Below are 19,219 nucleotides of genomic sequence, written 5' to 3' on the forward strand. Positions count from 1 at the left end.
AAATGTCTTAATGTATGTAGATAGAACCTGATGACATGGTTTCCTTGGCCTGAACCTGTATGTTCAATGTGTTAGACACCTCCAGGTTTTTCATATTCCATTTTGATAAGCTTCTTCAAATGTCCCACAGTCTTAGAACCAAGCTTATATTCAGTGAATTGCACTGAACTGAATATATCTTTTTTGTATAAAAAATACAAAAGAACTGAAAACTAGTGTTATTGGCTGAGAGGTTTGGAACATTCATTTTGTACAATTGTGAAAATGATGATAATGCCCTTTTAGTGTAAGAGCTATTTGAGAAGACCGTCTGAAATTTCAGCCCGTTTTGGTGGGAAGCAGTTCTTGCCTTCCTGGTGTCATGATAAATGGGGGGACATGAACATAGTGTGTGTATGAATAAACACATCCTGTTGTCTTATTGTAATATAAAGAAACTATTCAGAGACTGTTCTGTGTGTGGGCGTCATAGAAACCATGTCATCTCTCCCGCACACCGTTACAATGCAGCTCTTACTGACCGACACAATCAATTCACTTGGTGTTTCTATGATAATGACCTTGGATGGTTGTTTCCTTATTCTCTCTCTCGACTACTTTCCCTTCTTACTCATCTCTCTTTATTCACTCCGTCTTTATTCTGTCTTCTCTTATTCGGCCCTCTCTTTCTCCTTCTTTCTCACTATCCCCTCACCTTCTCGTCTTATCTCTCTCCCCCTGTCTTCCACCCTTTCTCCCTCCTCTCTCTCCCTCCCCATTCTGTCCATTCAGCAGCAGCTGGAGAGGAAGGACAGTCAGAGCAGCTCCCAGCACAGTGTGTGCAGCCATCGCAGCACCCACACAGACTCTCCCAGCCACCCCTCCTCCAACATGCCCAGTGAGGCCGTAGGCCCCCCTCCGGCCGCCCCCACCCACCTGCTGCCTGGCCTGCCTCCCCTGCCCACCCATGACCCTGGAGATGGTACCATGACCCTCCAGAAGAAGCCAGACCCCTTCAAGATCTGGGCCCAGTCCAGGAGCATGTATGAGAGCAGACGTGAGTCATCAGTCATCACTTCACTGTGGTTGTTTGGCACAGCTGAAGTGTAGGTTCAACAATGCTGCCGAACACAAATACATCAAACATTTATAAACTAGAGTGAATGAGCCTGGGATCTGATCATCATGCCTGTTGATTGGTGGGAAGCGAGAAACTCTAGAAACTTTTCTGATTATTCTGTTGGGATTAGACTAGGCAGTGTATGAGTGTGTTTAAGTAAGTGGGTGTTGCATTGTGTCCTGGAGGAGAAGCATTGTTAAGTACTTTGTAGGAACAGCTGTGTGTGTGTGTGTGTGTGTGTGTGTGTGTGTGTGTGTGTGTTTGAGTCAAACCTGACTCTGTGACAGAAGATGTCTCGGAGAGCTTAGTCTCCTTCAGACACAGACGTGTTTCTTGCTCTGTGAGGCTATCGACACCTCTCAATATAGGACTGTGTAGGTCTGATGCCAGCGGAATGAGGGACTAGAAATGCAGGATCACATGCATCCTACCTTGCTGACGACTCAGAAATGAAATATATGGTATATCCAGTGTTGACACACGTCATGAGCTACTTGACAAAAATAATGTAGATGTTCTCATCAGCAGAAAAAGAATAATCATCTATTTGAACAATAGTGTGGTGCATACAATACTTTTTCCTTGTTCTAACCCTAAGAATTGGGAATGATAGAAGGTACACTGGGCGATAGAAGGCAGCCCCGTTTTGAGTTGTAAAAGCAGAAACATCTGTTCTTAAGACTCTCCCCCATATCCTTTGCAGTCACAACTCAGGTCCTCCATTATTCATGAGTGGAGGAGGGCGCCACCCCACTTATTTACTATACTCACTACAAGTCAAATGGTTTGCTCTCCAAACAATGGGTCATTCATTTCCATCTAGGGGCCAATATGATGACTCCTCGAGAAAAACAGTTATTCTTTATTAAAGAGTCTGGTCATTTACAGTACATTGCAACATATACAATTAAACTGAGTGGGGAGTTGTTTTCTCAAATGCCATTTGCACTTTATAAGAGGCAGGCCGTTGCAGGTCTGGCAACAATAATGTGTTTACATTCATGGTGTATTAAAAATGCATCCATTATCAGAATAAATTCATTATGTGTTCACGTGCAGCTTGTGTGTGTATGTATGTGTATATGTCTGTATGTATGTATGTATGTATATGTCTGTATGTATGTATGTATGTATGTATGTATGTATGTATGTATGTATGTATGTATGTATGTCAGTGAGTAGTGCTAGTTGCCTGCCAGCCTCAGCCTGTTTGTGTGTGTGCTAGCAGGTGGTGTTGCAGTGCTGGTTAATTAGTGCAGGTGGTGTTGCAGTATTGGTTAATCAGTGCAGGTGGTGTTGCAGTGCTGGTTAATTAGTGCAGGTGGTGTTGCAGTACTGGTTAATCAGTGCAGGTGGTGTTGCAGTGCTGGTTAATCAGTGCAGGTGGTGTTGCAGTGCTGGTTAATCAGTGCAGGTGGTGTTGCAGTGCTGGTTAATCAGTGCAGGTGGTGTTGCAGTGCTGGTTAATCAGTGCAGGTGGTGTTGCAGTATTGATTAATCAGTGCAGGTGGTGTTGCAGTGCTGGTTAATCAGTGCAGGTGGTGTTGCAGTGCTGGTTAATCAGTGCAGGTGGTGTTGCAGTGCTGGTTAATCAGTGCAGGTGGTGTTTCAGTGCTGGTTAATCAGTACAGGTGGTGTTGCAGTGCTGGTTAATCAGTGCAGGTGGTGTTGCAGTGCTGGTTAATCAGTGCAGGTGGTGTTGCAGTACTGGTTAATCAGTGCAGGTGGTGTTGCAGTGCTGGTTAATCAGTGCAGGTGGTGTTGCAGTGCTGGTTAATCAGTGCAGGTGGTGTTGCAGTGCTGGTTAATCAGTGCAGGTGGTGTTTCAGTGCTGGTTAATCAGTGCAGGTGTTGTTGCAGTTCTGGTTAATCAGTGCAGGTGGTGTTGCAGTGCTGGTTAATCAGTGCAGGTGGTGTTGCAGTTCTGGTTAATCAGTGCAGGTGGGGTTGCAGTGCTGGTTAATCAGTGCAGGTGGTGTTGCAGTGCTGGTTAATCAGTGCAGGTGGTGTTGCAGTTCTGGTTAATCAGTGCAGGTGGTGTTGCAGTACTGGTTAATCAGTGCAGGTGGTGTTGCAGTTCTGGTTAATCAGTACAGGTGGTGTTGCAGTGCTGGTTAATCAGTGCAGGTGGTGTTGCAGTACTGGTTAATCAGTGCAGGTGGTGTTGCAGTGCTGGTTAATCAGTGCAGGTGGTGTTGCAGTGCTAGTTAATCAGTATGTAAAGTAGAGCCAGTAGAATCTAGGTCTGCTGCTGATTAAATATTAACTGGGCCTGGTGATCCCTCCACCATGGAGCTGATCTTACTGTTTGTTGGGCTGGATTATTAGAATGGGTTAGAGTTGGAGATGGGGGTTGAGAGGAAAGGAGAGGTATTTAATGTGTGCTGGTGCGTCTGTGTGTCTGTCATGGACTCATATCAGCATTATGGTGCTCTGTGGTGTTGGTGGTGTCAGGAGATAGGACAGAGATAGGACTGAGACAGGGCTAGAGATGAGACCATGCTGGGACCCTCCTGCAGAGGATATGTTTTCTGACAGTTACAGGCTGTGCTTGCGTGTGTGTGCAAGAGAGAGAGAGATCTGCTGTGCTAGGGACAGCGATCAGTGGAAGGCTAATGACTTATCCAACCTGCACACACACACACACACACACACACACACACACACACACACACACACACACAGACAGACAGACAGACACACACACAGACAGACAGACAGACAGACAGACAGACAGACAGACAGACAGACAGACAGACAGACAGACAGACAGACAGACAGACAGCTAGCTAGCTAGCTTATAAAACCTGTCTATGCCCTGTGTTCAGACTGGCCCTGTGGGTGAACAGACTAACACCAAATTGCCTGTGTCCTCTCACAGCCACGCATGTTTGTGTTCCTCAGAGAGAGACGGAACGAGAAAAAGAGGCAGAGAGTTAGAAGGTCACATTCATAGAGAGCATGTACATGGCATTTGTTCCTCCTGTCCTCTGGGAGCCAACCCTGCACCTGAGAGAAGGAACCTAATATGCCCAGTGATGCAGAGGAGGGGGTGTTCATACCAGATAGTTTAATAACAAGATCTAACTGAACTGAATTGAAATGTAGTCCAACGCCAGGATAGTGGGCTTGAATCCCGGGACCACCCATACGTAAAATGTATGGACGCATGACTGTAAGTCGCTTTGGATAAAAGTTTCTGCAAAATGGTATATATTATGAATACTGAACTTAATTGCAGTGTATTGATTAATGCAACAGCCATGTAGGTTTAACTTTCTGAGTGTCAGGTCTACTCCCTGTTTCACCTCCACTGAGCTCTTGTGTTGTGTTTTTCAGAGCCAGATTGCCAGGAGCAGGAGATCTTCCTGTGGCGGAAGGATACAGGTTTTGGGTTCCGCATCCTGGGAGGAAATGAGGCTGGAGAGCCGGTGAGTATCTGTGCACCGTTCCTCCATCATATCCCTTGTCTGTCACAGGTTTTTGGATGCACCAACGAAAAGCAAAAGGTTTGTAATGGGATCTTTTCATGCAGCACACCATTCATTTATAGTGCTTTCGGAAAATATTCAGACCCCTTGAGTTTTTCCACATTTTGTTACGTTATCAGTTATCATGGACTATCCGTATTCAAAAATGTATTAAAATTGTTGTTTTTTTCACTCATCACTACACACAACCCATAATGACAAAGCAAAAACGTTTTTATTTTTTTTATTTTTTTTTATGTTTGTATATAAACATTTTCTAAATTAAATATCATATTTACATAAGTACTCAGACCTCAGGCGCTACAACCTTGGCACACCTGTATTTAAGGAGTTTCTCCCATTCTTCTCTGCAGATTCTCTCAAGCTCTGTCAGGTTGGATGGGGAGCATTGCTGCACAGCTATTTTCAGGTCTCTCCAGAGATGTTCGATCGGGTTCAAGTCCAGGCTCTGGCTGGGCCACTCAAAGCTATTCAGAGACTTGCTTTGTCTTGGCTGTGTGCTTAGGGTCGTTGTCCTGTTGGAAGGTGAACCTTCGTCCCTGTCTGAGGTCATGAGAGCTCTGGAGCATGTTTTCATCAAGGATCTCTCTATATGTTGCTCCGTTCATCTTTCCCTCAATCATGACTAGTCTCCTTGCCGCTGAAAAACATCCCCATAGCATGATGATGCCATCACCATGCTTCACCGTAGGGATGGTGCCAGGTTTCCTCCAGACATGACGCTTGTTATTCAGGCCAAATAGTTCAATCTTGGTTTCATCAGACCAGAGCATCTTGTTTCTCATGGTCTTAGAGTCTTTGAGTGCCTTTTGGCAAACTCCAAGCGGGCTGTCATGTGCCTTTTACTGAGGAGTAGCTTCTGTCTGGTCACTCTACCATGAAGGCTTGATTGGTGGAGTGCTGCAGAGATGGTTGTCCTTCTTGAAGGTTTTCCCATCTCCACAGAGGAACTCTGGAGCTCTGTCAGAGTGACCATTGGTTCTTGGTCACCTCCCTGACCAATGCCCTTCTCCCCTGATTGCTCAGTTCGGCCGGGAGGCCAGCTCAAAGAAGAGTCTTGGTGGTTCCAAACTTCTTCCATTTAAGAATGATGGAGGCCACTATGTTCTTGGGGACCTTCAATGCTGCAGAAATGTTTTGGTACCCTTCCCCAGATCTGTGCCTCAACGCAATCCTGTCTCGGAGCTCTACAGACAATTCCTTCCACCTCATGACTTGGTTTTTGCTCTGACATGCACTGTCAACTGTGAGACCTTGGGGCGGCAGGGTAGCCTAGTGGTTAGAGCGTTGGACTAGCAGCCAGGTTGCAAGTTCAAATCCCCGAGCTGACAAGATACAAATCTGTCGTTCTGCCCCTGAACAGGCAGTTAACCCACTGTTCCTAGGACGTCATTGAAAATAAGAATTTGTTCTTAACTGATTTGCCTAGTTAAATAAAGGTAAAAATATATACTGCTCAAAAAAATAAAGGGAACACTTAAACAGCAAATGTAACTCCAAGTCATGAAATCAAACTGTCCACTTTGAAAGCAACACTGATTGACAATACATTTCACATGCTGTTGTGCAAATGGAATAGACAACAGGTGGAAATTATAGGCAATTAGCAAGACACCCCCAATAAAGGAATGGTTCTGCAGTTGGTGACCACAGACCACCTCTCAGTTCCTATGCTTCCTGGCTGATGTTTTGGTCACTTTTGAATGCTGACGGTGCTTTCACTCTAGTGGTAGCATGACAGGGAGTCTACAACCCACACAAGTGGCTCAGGTAGTGCAGCTCATCCAGGATGGCACATCAATGCGAGCTGTGGCAAGAGTGTCCAGAGTATGGAGGCGCTACCAGGAGACAGTACATCAGGAGACGTGGAGGAGGCCGTAGGAAGGCAACAACCCAGCAGCAGGACCGTTACTTCCGCCTTTGTGCAAGGAGGAGCAGGAGGAGCACTGCCAGAGCCCTGCAAAATGACCTCCAGCAGGCCAAAAATGTGCATGTGCCTGCTCAAATGGTCAGAAACAGACTCCATGAGGGTGGTATGAGGGCCCGACGTACACAGGTGGGGGTTGTGCTTACAGCCCAACACTGTGCAGGATGTTTGGCATTTGCCAGAGAACACCAAGATTGTCACTGGCGCCCTGTGCTCTTCACAGATGAAAGCAGGTTCACACTGAGCACATGTGACAGACGTGACAGAGTCTGGAGATGCCGTGGAGAACGTTCTGCTGCCTGCAACATCCTCCAGCATGACCGGTTTGGTGGTGGGTCAGTCATGGTGTGGGGTGGCATTTCTTTGGGGGTCCACACAGCCCTCCATGTGCTCGCCAGATGTAGCCTGACTGCCAACAGGTACCGAGATGAGATCCTCAGACCCCTTGTGAGACCATATGCTGGTGCGGTTGGCCCTGGGTTCCTCTTAATGCAAGACAATGCTAGACCTCATGTGGCTGGAGTGTGTCAGCAGTTCCTGCAAGAGGAAGGCAGTGATGATATGGACTGGCCCGCCCGTTCCCCAGACCTGAATCCAATTGAGCACATCTGGGACATCACGTCTCGCTCCATCCACCAACACCAAGTTGCACCAAAGACTGTCCAGGATTTGGCGGACGCTTTAGTCCAGGTCTGGGAGGAGATCCCTCAGGAGACCATCCGCCACCTCATCAGGAGCATGCCCAAGCATTGTAGGGAGGTCATACAGGCACGTGGAGGCCACACACAAATAAAGGAAAATCTTGCTTGTTTGTAGGTGACCAAATACTTATTTTCCACCATCATTTGCAAATAAATTCATAAAAAATCCTACTATGTGATTTTCTGGATTATTTTCTTTCTCATTTTGTCATAGTAGAAGTGTACATATGATGAAAATTACAGGCCTCTCTCATCTTTTTAAGTGGGAGAACTTGCATAATTGGTGGCTGACTAAATACTTTTTTGCCCCACTGTATATAGACAGGTGTGTGCCTTTCCAAATCATGTCCAATCAATTGAATTTACCACAGGTGGAATCCAATCAAGTTGTAGCAACATCTCAACAATGATCAATGGAAACAGGATGTTCCTGAGCTCAATTACGAGTCTCATAGCAAAGGGTCTGAATAGTTATGTAAATAAGGTATTTCTGTTTTTTGTTTTTATTAAATGTGCAAAAATGTCTAAAAACCCTCTTTTCGTTTCGTCATTATGGGGTATTGTGTGTAGATTGATGAGAATTTTGGCTGTAACGGAACAAAATGTGGAAAGAAAGCCACTGTATACATGACTGACAATTAAGCATTCCAAAGCAAGACTGGAAGCATAAAACATGTATCTGCATTCCCTATTTCTGGTTATTACATCACGTGTTACATCATAAATAAACACTAAAGTTCTGAGTTAAACAGCACTGCTGTGTGATACTGCGTGTTAAAAGGGCAGCTGATGTACTGAACCCTCAATATTCTATTACAGCCTCATCACTATGTTTCCTGTCAGAGTCCCTGCCTTTTGGGTTTTCTTTGTTAAGCTTCAAACACACACACACACAGACACACACACACACACATACACAACACACACACACAACACTCATTCTGTGTCGGCTCACACTGTGATGCTCGACCGAACCAAAAGCCTCATAGTCTTCCTTCTCTCTTCTGTCTGCATCAGTTGTTCTCCCCCACTCTCTCCCTCTAATTTGAAGCAGTATAAATGTCTGTTTCTGTGTCTCTGAGAGATATGACTGGTGCTGTCTGTTACATGAGGTAGGCCTGTGTGCTGTCCTTAGGAGATTAATTCAGACAGATTTAGACAGAATGTGTTAGTTATGTGGCATATTTTTCTTTCAGAGACATGAACAGAGAGAAAGTAGAGAAAGGGAGTTATATATATATATACTATATACTGTATATATATTATATACTGTATATATGCTGACAGGTATATTAAATCAAGCACACACCCATGCAATCTCCATAAAAAACATTGGCAGTGGAATGGCCTTACTGAGGAGCTCAGTAACTTTCAACTTGGGACCTTCATAGGATGCCACCTTTCCAACAAGTCAGTTTGTCAAATTTCTGCCCTGCTAGAGCTGCCCCAGTCAACTGTAAGTGCTGTTATTGTGAAGTGGAAATATCTAGTAGCAACAACGGCTCAGCAGCGAAGTGGTAGCGCACACAGCTGACAGAATGGGACCGCCAAGTGCTGAAGCACGTACCGAGTTCCAAACTACCTCTGGAAGCAACGTCAGCACAATCGTTGAGCTTCATAAAAGGGGTTTCCATGGCCGAGCAGCCGCACACAAGCCTAAGATCACCATGCACAATGCCAAGCGTCAACTGGAGTGGTGTAAAGCTAGCCGCCATTAGACTCTTGAGCAGTGGAAACTCTGTAGTGATGAATCACGCATCACCATCTGGCAGTTGGACGGACAAATCTGGGTTTGGAGGATGCCAGGAGAACGCTATCTACCCAAATGAAATCAAATGTATTTATATAGCCCTTCTTACATCAGCTGATATCTCAAAGTGCTGCACAGAAACCCAGCCTAAAACCCCAAACAGCAAGCAAAGCAGGTGTAGAAGCACGGTGGCTAGGAAAAACTCCCTAGAAAGGCCAAAACCTAGGAAGAAACCTAGAGAGGAACCAGGCTATGAGGGGTGGCCAGTCCTCTTCTGGCTGTGCCGGGTGGAGATTATAACAGAACATGGCCAAGATGTTCAAATGTTCATAAATGACCAGCATGGTCAAATAATAATAATCACAGTAGTTGTCGAGGGTGCATCAAGTCAGCACCTCAGGAGTAAATGTCAGTTGGCTTTTCATAGCCGATCATTAAGAGTATCTCTATCGCTCCTGCTGTCTCTAGAGAGTTGAAAACAGCAGGTCTGGGACAGGTAGCATGTCCGGTGAACAGGTCAGGGTTCCATAGCCGCAGGCAGAATAGTTGAAACTGGAGCAGCAGCACGGCCAGGTGGACTGGGGACAGCAAGAAGTCATCATGCCAGGTAGTCCTGAGGCATGGTCCTAGGGCTCAGGTCTTCCGAGAGAGAGAAAGAAAGAGAGAATTAGTGAGAGCATACTTAAATTCCCACAGGACACCGGATAAGACAGGAGAAGTACTCCAGGTATAACAAACTGACCCTAGCCCCCCGACACATAACCTACTGCAGCATAAATACGGGAGGCTGAGACAGGAGGGGTCAGGAGACACTGTGGCCCCATCCAATGATACCCCCGGACAGGGCCAAACAGGAAGGATATAACCCCACCCACTTTGTCAAAGCACAGCCCCCACACCACTAGAGGGATATCTTCAACCACCAACTTACCATCCTGAGACAAGGCCGAGTATAGCCCACAAAGATCTCCGCCACGGCACAAGCCAAGGGGGGGCGCCAACCCAGACAGGAAGATCACGACAGTGACTCAAACCACTCAAGTGACGCACCCCTCCTAGGGATGGCATGAAAGAGCACCAGTAAGCCAGTGCCAGTACCCCAATGCATAGTGCCAACTGTAAAGTTTGGTGGAGGAGAAATAATGATCTGGGGCTGTTTTTCATGTTTCGGGCTAAGCCCCTTAGTTCCAGTTCAGGGACATTTTAACGCTACGGCATCCAATGGCATTCCAGACGATTCTGTGCTTCGGGACGGAATGGAACATCAAATGGTTTAATTTAGCTGCGTTGAACTTGAACTACAAGTGAAGTACAAGGCTGATTTATATGTATCATGTTTTGTAGATCTAGAGTATTCCCATAATGAAGTACAGAGCTAATGTATCTGTATGGTATTTTGTAGATCTACATTGGGCACATAGTGAAGTATGGAGCTGCAGATGAGGACGGGCGTCTGCGTTCGGGGGACGAGCTCATCTGTGTGGACGGCACGGCGGTGGTGGGCAAGTCTCACCAGCTGGTGGTGCAGCTGATGCAGCAGGCCGCCAAGCAGGGCCACGTCAACCTCACTGTCCGACGCAAAAGCTCAGGATACGGAGGTGAGGACGGGTCACAGAGGCATATGCATACACAGGCAAACACTCACCACACACACTCACCATACACACTCACTCACCCACACACACTCACCACACACTCCACAATAGCGGCCACCTACACTACCCACGCTAGTTAAAACCTTTTTGCTTATTGGCTCAGTGAACCATCACTAGCCCGTGCCAAACATAAGGGGGGGATATTTGCTGAACAGGTTTTTATATTGCCTGCCCACCTCTTCATTCCCCCATCTCTTCTTCAGTGGGTAAAGGGGAGGGTGATGTGCCCCCATCCCCGGCCTCGTCGCACCACAGCAGCACCCAGGCCCCCTCCCTGACCGAGGGCAAGCGAACCCCCCAGGGCAGCCAGAACTCCCTCAACACAGTCAGCTCCGGCAGTGGCTCCACCAGTGGGATCGGCAGTGGGGGAGGAGGGGGCTCCGGCAGTGCTGTGGTCCCCGCAGCCCTGCAACCATATGACATGGAGATCCAACGCGGAGAGAACGAGGGCTTCGGATTCGTCATTGTGTCGTCGGTCTCCAGGCCTGATGCCGGGACTACTTTGGGTGAGTGGGATGGGCAATGCTACGGTGGGCTTGGTTATGGTGAGCTGAGTGGGATGGGCAATGCTACGGTGGGCTGGGTTATGGTGAGCTGAGTGGGATGGGCAATGCTACGGTGGTCTGGGTTATGGTGAGCTGAGTGGGATGGGCAATACTACGGTGGGCTGGGTTATGGTGAGCTGAGTGGGATGGGCAATACTACGGTGGGCTGGGTTATGGTGAGCTGAGTGGGATGGGCAATGCTACGGTGGGCTGGGTTATGGTGAGCTGAGTGGGATGGGCAATACTACGGTGGGCTGGGTTATGGTGAGCTGAGTGGGATGGGCAATGCTACGGTGGGCTGGGTTATGGTGAGCTGAGTGGGATGGGCAATGCTACGGTGGGCTGGGTTATGGTGAGCTGAGTGGGATGGGCAATACTACGGTGGGCTGGGTTATGGTGAGCTGAGTGGGATGGGCAATGCTACGGTGGTCTGAGTTATGGTGAGCTGAGTGGGATGGGCAATATTACGGTGGGCTGGGTTATGGTGAGCTGAGTGGGATGGGCAATGCTACGGTGGGCTGGGTTATGGTGAGCTGAGTGGGATGGGCAATGCTACGGTGGGCTGGGTTATGGTGAGCTGAGTGGGATGGGCAATACTACGGTGGGCTGGGTTATGGTGAGCTGAGTGGGATGGGCAATACTACGGTGGGCTGGGTTATGGTGAGCTGAGTGGGATGGGCAATGCTAAAGTGGGCTGGGTTATGGTGAGCTGAGTGGGATGGGCAATACTACGGTGGGCTGGGTTATGGTGAGCTGAGTGGGATGGGCAATGCTAAAGTGGGCTGGCTTATGGTGAGCTGAGTGGGATGGGCAATACTACGGTGGGCTGGGTTATGGTGAGCTGAGTGGGATGGGCAATGCTAAAGTGGACTGGCTTATGGTGAGCTGAGTGGGATGGGCAATACTACGGTGGGCTGGGTTATGGTGAGCTGAGTGGGATGGGCAATGCTAAAGTGGGCTGGCTTATGGTGAGCTGAGTGGGATGGGCAATACTACGGTGGGCTGGGTTATGGTGAGCTGAGTGGGATGGGCAATGCTAAAGTCGGCTGGGTTATGGTGAGCTGAGTGGGATGGGCAATGCTAAAGTGGGCTGGGTTATGGTGAGCTGAGTGGGATGGGCAATACTGCGGTGGGATGGGCAATACGGTGGGCTGAGCTGAGTGGGATGGGCAATACTACGGTGGGCTGGGTTATGGTGAGCTGAGTGGGATGGGCAATGCTAAAGTCGGCTGGGTTATGGTGAGCTGAGTGGGATGGGCAATGCTAAAGTGGGCTGGGTTATGGTGAGCTGAGTGGGATGGGCAATACTGCGGTGGGATGGGCAATACTACGGTGGTCTGGGTTATGGTGAGCTGAGTGGGATGGGCAATACTACGGTGGGCTGGGTTATGGTGAGCTGAGTGGGATGGGCAATACTACGGTGGGCTGGATTATGGTGAGCTGAGTGGGATGGGCAATACTACGGTGGGCTGGGTTATGGTGAGCTGAGTGGGATGGGCAATGCTACGGTGGGCTGGGTTATGGTGAGCTGAGTGGGATGGGCAATGCTACGGTGGGCTGGGTTATGGTGATCTATACTTTGCTACTATGCTGGTTGTTTAGTTGCAATTTTTTGATGACTGAGAATCAGTTATCATTTGCTCTCGGTTGAGCTGGGTTGTACTGATAATATGGTTAAATCTGGCAATGTAATCTTGGCGAAGCCTGATTCTGCTGATTGACTTTACTGTGGTTCCGAACAGACTCGAGGACAACCCGGTCCAATCCGAGTTAGGGAAGCAGCAAAGGGGTTCCACTCCGTTAGCGGAACCCCTCCGCAACAGCCAGTGAAAGTGCAGGGCGCCAAATTCAAAACAACAAAAATCTCAAAATTAAAATTCCTCAAGCATACAAGTATTTTACACCATTTAAAGATAACATTCTCGTTAATCCAGCCACAGTGTCTGATTTCAAAAAGGATTTACAGCGAAAGCACCACAAACGATTATGTTAGGTCACCACCAAGCCACAGAAAAACACAGCCATTTGTTACAGCCAAAGAGAGGAGTCGCAAAAAGCAGAAATAGAGATAAAATGAATCACTAACCTTTGATGATCTACATCAGATGGGACTTCATGTTACACAATACATGTATGTTTTGTTTGATAAAGTTCATATTTATATAAACAAATCTGAGTTTACATTGGCGCATTTACGTTCAGTAGTTCTAAAACATGTGGTGATATTGCAGAGAACCACATCAATTTACAGAAATACTCATAATAAACATTGATAAAGATACGACTATTATACATGGAACGTTAGATAAACTTCTCCTTAATGCAACCGCTGTGTCAGATTTCAAAAAAACTTTACGGAGAAAGCAAACCATGCAATAATCTGAGTGCAGCCTTTAGACAACAAAGCAGCCAAAAAGATACCCGCCATATTGGGTAGTCAACATTACTCAGAAATAGCATTTTAAATATTCACTTACCTTTGATGATCTTCATCAGAATGCACTCCCAGGAATCCCAGTTCCACCATAAATGTTTTGATTTGTTCGATAATGTCCATCAGTTATGTCCAAATATCTTCTTTTGTTAGGGTGTTTGGTAAACAAATCCAAAAGTGCGTTCAGGTCGCGCCGAACGTCGGACGAAAAGTTTAAAAAGTTCAGTTACAGCTCGTAGAAACATGCCAAACTAAGTATGGAATCAATCTTTAGGATGTTTTTAACATAAAACTTCATTAATGTTCCAACCGGACAATTCCTTTGTCTGTACAAATTAAGTGGAACGTAGCTACCTTTCACATGAGCGCGCCAGACCGAGGCTGTGGCACTCTGCCAGACCACTCACTTAAAGAGCCCTTATGAACCCCTCCTTTAGAGTAGAATCCTCAAAACAGGTTCTAAATACTGTTGACATCTAGTGGAAGCCTTGGGAAGTGAAACACAACTAATATCACCCTGTATCTTCAATGGGGGCTGAGTTGAAAAACTACAAACCTCAGATTTCCCACTTCCTGGTTGGATTTTTCTCAGGTTTTCGCCTGCCATATGAGTTCTGTTATACTCACAGACATAATTCAAACAGTTTTAAAAACTTCAGAGTGTTTCCTATCCAATACTACTAATAATACTAATAATACTAATCCTAATACTAATATTAGCATCTGGGACAGAGTAGGAGGCAGTTCACTCTGGGCACGCTATTCATCCAAAAGTGAAAATGCTGCCCCCTATCCCAAAAAGGTTAAGATACTTAATTAACCAGAGATGATAAAGCATAAGGGAGGTAGAGAGTGGTGATGCTCTAGCAGGGGCTGTGTGAGTGTGTAGGCTACTGGGAGTTTGACCGAGTGACACAGTAACAGGGAGGAGGGAGGGAGAGACAAGAGACCGCAACCAACCAGGCTGACTCATGCTATAGTAGACTAATAGCTGCCATAGCTAGGTTATTCATCATCCAATATGATTACTAGTGCCTGTCTTGACTGCATCAAACCGGGAGAAGCTAGTTAAGCTAGCTAACGTTAGCTAGCTAGGCTAGTTGAGGCTGCAGTGCATGCACTTTCTCGCCCTACACAATTACAAATAACAACTCCATTCAGAATATACAGTAGCAGCCTACCTGTTGGCTCTTGTCGTTGTAGCCTATCCTTCTCCTTTAACTTTTAATTCCATCATTTTAATTCCATCTTCCATTAATTACATATCTCCTAACTTTTTCCCCACACGGCGGCTCTCTACCCCTCTCATGAAAAGCAAAGAGCAGCAGCATAAATTATAACATGTCTCTCTATCTCTACTGCAGCAGTCACGTGTGGATCAGTTAAAATTACACATACCCAAGACCCGTGACAATAATATCCGACCCAGACCCGTGACATTATGTCGAATTCTGGATCTGGACCCGCAGGTAACTGCCAAAATAATATAAACACAAGTACATGAGGGATACTATCAGGGGTTGGAACCTAAATTATTTAGTTCTGAACAGAAGCAACTAAATAGTAATTTCCTTCCACTGTTCCGACCAGCAAAATAAAGATCTGAAAGATCTAAACCACTGAATGGTTTAATGAGCATGAAAATGATGTAAACCATATGCCATGCTGAGATTCTGGAGCGCGCCTGAGACAACATTTTTCATCATCATCAGCAAAAGACCAAATTATGGAATTTCTTGTGGAAGAATAATGTTGCATCCCTCCAGTACAGTTCCAGACACTAGAATCTATGCCAAGGCACATTGAAGCTGTTCTGGTGGCTCGTGGTGGCCCAACGCCCTATTAAGACACTTTATGTTGGTGCTTCCTTTATTTTGGCAGTTTATTTATTTCATTTATTTTATTTCACCTTTATTTAGCCAGGTAGGCTAGTTGAGAACAAGTTCTCATTTACAACTGCGACCTGGCCAAGATAAAGCATAGCAGTGTGAACAGACAACAACACAGAGTTACACATGGAGTAAACAATACACAAGTCAATAACATAGTAGAAAAAAAGAATCTACATACATTGTGTGCAAAAGGCATGAGGAGGTAGGCAATAAATAGGCCATAGGAGTGAATAATTACAATTTAGCAGATTAACACTGGAGTGATAAATGGTCAGATGAACATGTGCAGGTAGAGATACTGGCGTGCAAAAGAGCAGAAAAGTAAATAAATAAAAACAGTATGGGGATGAGGTAGGTAAATTGGGTGGGCTATATACCGATGGACTATGTACAGCTGCAGCGATCGGTTAGCTGCTCAGATAGCAGATGTTTAAAGTTGGTGAGGGAGATAAAAGTCTCCAACTTCAGAGATTTTTGCAATTCGTTCCAGTTGCAGGCAGCAGAGAACTGGAAGGAAAGTTACCAGTACATACACAGTATTGACAATATTTTTTGACAAGCAACCCTTTAAAGGTTAACTTATGCTCAAGAACAGTTCTCAAGTGATTGGGTAAACGCTAAGCCTAAAAACGAATAGCAGAACACTCCTCCTGATGTTATTCAGACAACCTATTTCCTTAAAAAGTCCCCCTCAAAGTTTTCAAAGTGAGACAAGGAAATTGTGAAAAAGCATGATTCTGCCAAGCAAGCACTCCAGTAAACACACAACCCTAACAGTGCATCAGCACCGCCTGCCAGTCCGCTTGCCACTCAGTGACATGATTGATCATTTCTTGGGGGTGGAATTACAATATTTTGACAGTCACTCCTCATTGAGTTCCCACCTGCTTTATTAATAGCAGGGCATCCATTTCTGATGGGAGTGGACTTACTGACACAGCCCCGAGGTCACAAACCCAACAATCATGAGCTTAGGGAAACAGAAATCTCTTTATGTGCCCAGGCACATTCACCGCCTGGTTGATGCTTTATCAAAAACACCATCATCACAGATTCAAAAGGCAGACTTGTAGCCGACCCTGGCTGATTCACTCAGCATGTAATTGAAGTTCCACCGAGCACAATCTATAGCTGTCCATACCGTTTATCTATGAAGGCAAAATAGTGAAATTGGCCCCATTAAGGTCACTCAGCCGTCAACGAGGGATTTTAAATGTCCTCCTCTGAACAAATGTGGTATCAAGCTCCCTCTGATGAGTTTGCAGCACCAATGTCGCTCCAAGGTCTCCTTACACAGCTTGCCTGATGACCAGGAAGATGTTGCATGGTGTGAAACATGCTATAGGGCCAGGCTACTATCAAATAGAGGTTTTGTTAGCTACTATGCCACGCAAAAGGCCCGATTCCATTGATCCTGTGGGCTGTAGTTGAAGCCCCATAAAATAGAAAGCAGAGCTACTCCCACACATTGACTCGGTACCGTTACCCCCCTGTATATTGCCTCGTTATTGTATTGTGTTACTTTTGATTATTTTTTACTTTAGTTTATTTGGTAAATATTTTCTTAACTCTTTCTTGAACTGCATTTTAAGGGCTTGTAAGTAAGCATTTCACGGTAAGGTCTACACCTGTTGAATTCGGCGCATGTGACAAATAAAGTTTGATTCGATTTTTATGTATCATTTATACAAGCAGGAGAAATCCCATTGAGACTTATCTCTTTTTTTGCGGGTGACCTGAATGTGCTCGTCTGCATCGTCTGCATCTGGGTCCTCAGACTGAGAGTGACAATACCTGTCTCTGTCTCAACTGTCTCTGTTGGTGTCTCAAATTATACTCTATATTCTCCATGTATTGCAGTACTTCTGACCAGACCTGAGCCCTATGTGGGTATCATTTGAGAGTTTCTTGCTGTCTCATTCTCTCCCTCTGTGCCTACTGCTTTAGCCCCATCACCCCTGTGGGGATGGGATGAATGAATGTGCTGATAAGGGTTGTTCCTCTGTCCAATCTCCCCTTCTACTAGTAGAGGTCCAACAGAGAGACATGATCACAAACGGATGGACATGCACTATCTATGGATTCTTCTTTAGCCTGAAAGGGCCATAGATGTTTTAGGGTATTGTAATGCACAAAGAGCTTTCCGCTGGCTTTATCCCTCTCCCGTACATCATACTATGCAAACCCCTTTTCTCCCTCCAGCCCAGCCCGTCCTCCCATAATGAACTGATGTGTGCTGGTGTTGTGCTCAGCAGATTGGGTATTAAATCCTGGGTATTTGTCACACCCCGTAATGTCCCATATCTCATTATTTGGATAGAGTGGCAGGATACAAGTGCAGTTTTTAATCAAGGCGTAGGGAGGGGAGCTGGTAGCACAAGGTGATGTGATAAATATGGATGTGGGAGGGATAGAGAGTGGGAGGGGGAGAGAAAGAGGGGGGAGGAATGGAGAGAGGCGGGAAGAGAGAGAGGTAGAGAGGAGGAGGGATGGAGGGAGAGAGGGGGGGAGGGCTCCTTAGGGTCTGTTCAGAGCTGCTCTGTAAACAAGATGTGCTGTATTGAACACTGTCACTCTCCTTGTACAGCCCCATGCAATGCTAGCATCTCTCTGTCTGTAGCCTCTCTGATACACTGTAGTGCGTGTTACTCTCTTGACGTCTGCGAGGATCCTGAGATTCCTCAGTGTCACTATTTAGGAATCCATCTCATTCTCTGAGCCATTCGGAGCACCAGAAACTCAATTATCTCCAGTGACTTACCACTCCGCTGTGGCGTAGGCTGTATCCTCCACATCAATCCCTGGCTCCGATGGGGAGTGGAGGACAATCGTAAGGCCGTGTCAAGGCTATTGATAGCCTCCTGAGCGGGGGCCACGAAGGGCCCAGACCAGTTCCATGTGATTTAAGTCCCATCGATTAGCACGTCAGGGGTGCAGAGGACAACAGTAGAGAAAGCGACAGAGACAAGGGAAAGTGTCTTCTCCCAGACCATTCATTTTAATGACCACCCAATACAAGACTGTCCACCAATAGGGATGTAAGCTGTGTTCCGCATGCATGCTCCTTGATTGGACCATTGTTTCCAGTGCAACGGTTGGCTGGTTCTTGGGTGGTGCTCTCTGGGTGAATGGCCTATGGGGGTTTGGATGATTAACCCTTTGCTTCCCTTTCTCTTTTTTCCTTCTCTTTTCTTTTCCCATCCTCTTTTTCTCTTCCCTTAATCGAATGATGTAATCAATAACCACATCACACCCACACTTACTACACATTAACATCAAAGCTGGAAATGCATGTGTGGCCATGCCCCACAAAATAGGGCGCATCATCGAGGGGAGCCCTGCGGACCGCTGTGGGAAACTGAAGGTGGGCGACCGCATCCTGTCCGTCAACGGCTGCTCCATCACCAACAAGTCCCACTCGGACATCGTCAACCTGATCAAGGAGGCTGGGAACACCGTCTCTCTGAGGATCATTCCGGGTGACGGTAAGACGTTGTGTTTTTGCTCTGGGCTGTTTTATAATGCAGTAGGGAGGAGAGTTATTCATGGCCTAGTGGGAGTCAGCGGGCACCACGGCTCTGCACTGGCAGAAGCACTTTGCACCAACCTGGGGAGCTACCTTGGGCTGCGAGAGGCCATGTTCCCTGCCCTGTGCTCAAAATGGGAGACTGTGAATGAGAAGGAAGATGTTGTCACTCGATACTTTTCTGTAGTTAGTTTTAAGT

At 46.5% G+C, this 19,219-nt stretch overlaps 1 protein-coding gene across 11 annotated transcripts in view; it reads left to right on the plus strand.

The window, feature by feature from the left end:
• The window catches only part of LOC115102051 (membrane-associated guanylate kinase, WW and PDZ domain-containing protein 1-like), a 221,262-nt gene that overhangs the window by 191,373 nt on the left and 10,670 nt on the right, over positions 1 to 19,219 (plus strand). For 8 of the 11 annotated variants that reach the window (XM_029621581.2, XM_029621582.2, XM_029621572.2 and 5 more), the window contains exons 14-18: positions 772 to 1,036; positions 4,439 to 4,530; positions 10,371 to 10,566; positions 10,827 to 11,129; positions 18,776 to 18,979. In XM_029621581.2, coding sequence (XP_029477441.1) covers positions 772 to 1,036; positions 4,439 to 4,530; positions 10,371 to 10,566; positions 10,827 to 11,129; positions 18,776 to 18,979 — 1,060 coding nt within the window. The remainder of the gene's footprint in view (positions 1 to 771; positions 1,037 to 4,438; positions 4,531 to 10,370; positions 10,567 to 10,826; positions 11,130 to 18,775; positions 18,980 to 19,219) is intronic. The other 3 variants (XM_029621577.2, XM_029621583.2, XM_029621574.2) reach the window with 2 other exon arrangements.

This window comes from Oncorhynchus nerka, linkage group LG20, assembly GCF_034236695.1.
Source record: "Oncorhynchus nerka isolate Pitt River linkage group LG20, Oner_Uvic_2.0, whole genome shotgun sequence".
Taxonomy (NCBI): Eukaryota; Metazoa; Chordata; class Actinopteri; order Salmoniformes; family Salmonidae; genus Oncorhynchus; species Oncorhynchus nerka.